This window comes from Manacus vitellinus, unplaced genomic scaffold, assembly GCF_001715985.3.
Source record: "Manacus vitellinus isolate BGI_N305 unplaced genomic scaffold, ASM171598v3 scaffold_41_pilon, whole genome shotgun sequence".
In the NCBI taxonomy this organism is placed as follows: Eukaryota; Metazoa; Chordata; class Aves; order Passeriformes; family Pipridae; genus Manacus; species Manacus vitellinus.
In genome coordinates, this window is record NW_021940545.1 from 3,170,454 (window position 1) to 3,174,112 (window position 3,659).

A 3,659-nucleotide genomic window follows, 5' to 3' on the forward strand; every position below is an offset into this window, starting at 1 on the left:
GCAAACCCTCTTTGGGTCTCCTCAACTTCCCAACCCAACCCCGCGCTCCCAGCCCCGACCAGGTTTTCCTGCCTAGTCCAGGCCAAGAAGGCACGCGAGCGATGGGAGGCTGCAGCTCTCGATCCAAAGTGTTTCTCACCCCCACATTTGCAGGGAAACGCTTGAAAACAACTCGCAGACGCCAGAAGAAACAGAGCACAAATAGACAGGGTATTTTTAAACCCACTTGGTCTTCCCAGCCAAGTTCAGAGGGGCTTCAAGGCTTAACCTGCAGTTTGGAAACACGGTCGCCATCAGCGAGCAGCAGCAGGGATGGGAGCCCTGAATCCCCCTCGGTGCGGGAGCTCACGTGAAGCTGGGGGATGCCTCGTAAAGAAAAACAAGTAATCAACAGGCTTCATCATCCAAGCAGATCCAGGGAAAATAAAAGCACGCCGCGTGCCAGGAGGCAAGAATACAAGATGCGGAGGTGGAGTTGAACAGCATCCCAAAGGGAGAGGAGGGAAGGCTGCCGCCACGGAGACGGTGCCACCACGGGGCTCCCCAGCATGGTGATGCCAGGGATGGGGAGACCCTCACCTGGATCTGGGCATCCAAGTCCTCCCATCCCAAAGGCAAAGATGTAAGGTGACACAGGACTCGGTGAAGCTGAAGGCTGCCAGCATCTCAGGTGCACTTGCTAAAGCAGGACCCTGCCTGCAGGTGCTTCATGACAAGGAGGTGGCCATGGTTTGGAAACCACCAGGTTTCCAAAGGAACCAATGCCTGGGAAGGCTGTCCTGCCCAGGACAGCGGACACCCATGCCCTGAGTCAGAGAGGTGACCTACTATCTCCTTGCAGCCTGCTAACAAGCATGGAGGCACCACTATCTGCTTCCAACACTGCCCCCCTACCCCAGGCACTCATCCCCATCCCTGTTCCCCCGTGGGGACGGCTGGGGGAGCAGGCACGGGGCCCCGAGCCTGTGGACCTCTCCTCCCTGCCGAGCACAGACGAGATCTGCTCTGACACATCCCGCTCACATCGGTGGAGGCGGGATATGGCAGGGATCTCTGAGGACAAGGCCACCAGCGTGGCATATGGAGGCCAGCAGGGAAGGAGAGCAGGCAGCCATCGCTGTGCAACGAGGAGGGAGGCGACTGCAGCCCGTGGTGGGGACAGGGACAACGTGCTGCAGGGACCCTGCTGTAAAGGTACTGCATGGGACACCTGCCCCCCACCTCCATAACCCCCCCAAGTATCTCGGGGGGGCTGCACCCCCTCCTGCAAACTCGATCCCCCCCCTCCCTGGCCAGGGGTACCGAGAGCCCCCCAAAAGCCTCCCCCTGTCCCCTGATGTGGGGCAGCCCCAGAGCCCCGGAGCGCAGCCCTCGCCCCCTCCCCCAGCTGGAAAGCAGCATCTGGGCTTTCAGCGCGATTCCTGCGTTTTAAACCCGATTTTCCAGATGGATGGAGGGCAGCGCGCAGGTCAAGCGACATGCCTCAAGGTCACACGGGGCCAGCGAGGAGAAGGATTAGCTGCTGTCAGGGGTGGCTCAGTGCCCCATTCACAGTGAGACAGTGACTCTAAACCCCGTCCCTGGCACAAGAGATGTCCCGTGGGACCACCAACACCACCCCCATGCAGGCTGGCAGCTTCCCTGGTATCCCTAGGGGAGTGTGCATGCACGGAGTGCTGCCCCACAACAGCCCCATGGTGGGTCCCTGCTCCCTGGAATGACTCAGGTGGGAACATGCCTGGCTGGGCAGCAGCTCAGCGAGCACGTGGTAGCACAGGTTGGTGCTCGGAGAGGCACAGAGATGGGGCAAGTGAGAAAATCACTTCCCTGCAGTCACCCTACTCCCACCTGGGGGTCCCCTGCGCCCCCTCCCTCTAAACACCACCTGGAGTAGAGCATCCCCAAGTGCCACATGGCAGCTGGCTCGTGGGAACCATCATCTCCCAGCAACAACCAGCAGCTACCTGTGCATTCCCTGAGAGCTCCTTTCGCATGCCACGGGGCTGAGCGAGCTGCTGCAGGGGGAGGCTGGTGCCCAAACCCATCCCAGAGGAGACCTCCTGCACCTGGAGGCACTGCCAGGGTGCTGTGCCCCCCAGCCCAGCCCCACACAGCACCAGTACCCATGGGCAGGCTGCCCATTGCCCTCTCCACAGAGTAGCATGTACCACTCCAGTGCCTTCACAGCCTTCCTGGAAAACTGGGATGCAGGCAGCGCTCCGAGCTGCCCGCCAGCAGCTCCTGAATCACACTGTTCCTGGCTCAGGCAGCCCTCCCACCAACGCCAGCCTCTCCACCGTGGAGCGGGAGGAAGGGAGTTGTTTTTCCAAAGGCCAGCTGGTCGCTCAGGGCTCCCAGCTCAGGAGATGCCTCCCGCAGGGAAAGGGAGAGGGAAGGATCCTCCATCGGCACGGAACAGGGCTGGACCCACTGCTCGCCCATCTGCAGGGCTTCTCTTCCAGCCTCAAGGCACGACCTCCAAGGCGAAGGACTAGAGGTGAACAGGAGCTGTCCCACCCTGGTGCAGCTCCGGAGAGGAACTTGCAGGGTTCGCTCATCGCCGGCAAAGCATCTTCCAAGTCAAAAGGCAACCGAGCTGGGAAAGCACCACTGCCAAACCCCTCTGGCAAAGCCAAGTCATCGACCGAGACGCTCACACCCCTCCCTGCCCCGCGCTCTCCCATCCAACAGGTCCAGAGGAGCACAAATCCTCCAGGGAACGATGGAAACGGGAGCTGGGCCAATGCCCTTGGCCGTTCCCAGTGCCAAACCATTGCCTTGCCAGAAGAGAGTGGGGCCAAAGCCGCACGTGCCAAATCCGGCGGCTGCCAGTCCAGACCCCTCCATGGCCGAAGAGGCTCCATCCCTTGTGTAGAAGAGCTCTGCACCGGGATCAAGCAGGGAATGCAGCGCCGGCACCGCCGTGCCAAACCGCTCCAACCGGCCAAGGTCAGTGCCAGGAGCATCGCCCGCCGTGGTGTCCAGGGAACCTCCTTGACAGGAGTCCTCGCCTGGGGCTGGCGAAGCCAAATTCTCTCTCCGCAAACCCGCCTGCCGGATCCACGAGCCTCCCCACTCACCGTGTGGTGCCACAGCGTCACACCCGTGGGAGAGGGAGGAAAAGCCCCTCGGTGTGACGGCGCTGCTGGGAATGCCAGGAGGCCAGATCCCTCCTCTGACACCCACTCCCGGTGCGGTCACGTCCTGGCTCTCCTCCCCCACTCCATAAGAAGGGATAACGCACCCTCCTTCCTCCTCTGAGCCGATTAATGCCTGGAAAGCCCTCGGAGAGCCAGGCAAGAGGGCTGCCCAGGGCCAGCGCTGCTGCTTCTCAGCTTGGCAAGGAGAAGGCAGTGTGGGAGGAAGGCCACGGCAAGGGGAAAAGCCCCGGTGAGGGCATCGGCACACGGCGAGCCCCAGCTCTGCTCTGAAGCCCTGTCCCCAAGCAATTCAGGGTGACAGCCCCCCAGGAGGAGAGGACAGCGCTGGGGTTAAGGGGTTATACAGCTGGGGTGAGCCCCGTGGGCTCCCCATCTCCCCACAGCCCCGCACGGGGGCCACGGCAGCCCACAGCACCCCCTCAGCCGGCGCCCACCCCCGCATTACTCACGGCGCGCTCATTCACCGCGTACACGCTGCTCCACACGCACAGCACCCCC

The 3,659-nt window shown here is 62.3% G+C and overlaps 1 protein-coding gene across 1 annotated transcript in view; it reads right to left on the bottom strand.

Moving 5' to 3' along the window:
• The window catches only part of IGSF9B (immunoglobulin superfamily member 9B), a 36,068-nt gene extending 33,662 nt beyond the window's left edge, over positions 1-2,406 (bottom strand). The window contains exon 1 of the mRNA XM_029962057.1: positions 2,280-2,406. Within this exon, the coding sequence (XP_029817917.1) occupies positions 2,280-2,406 (127 nt within the window). The remainder of the gene's footprint in view (positions 1-2,279) is intronic.
• Positions 2,407-3,659: the final 1,253 nt, after the last annotated feature.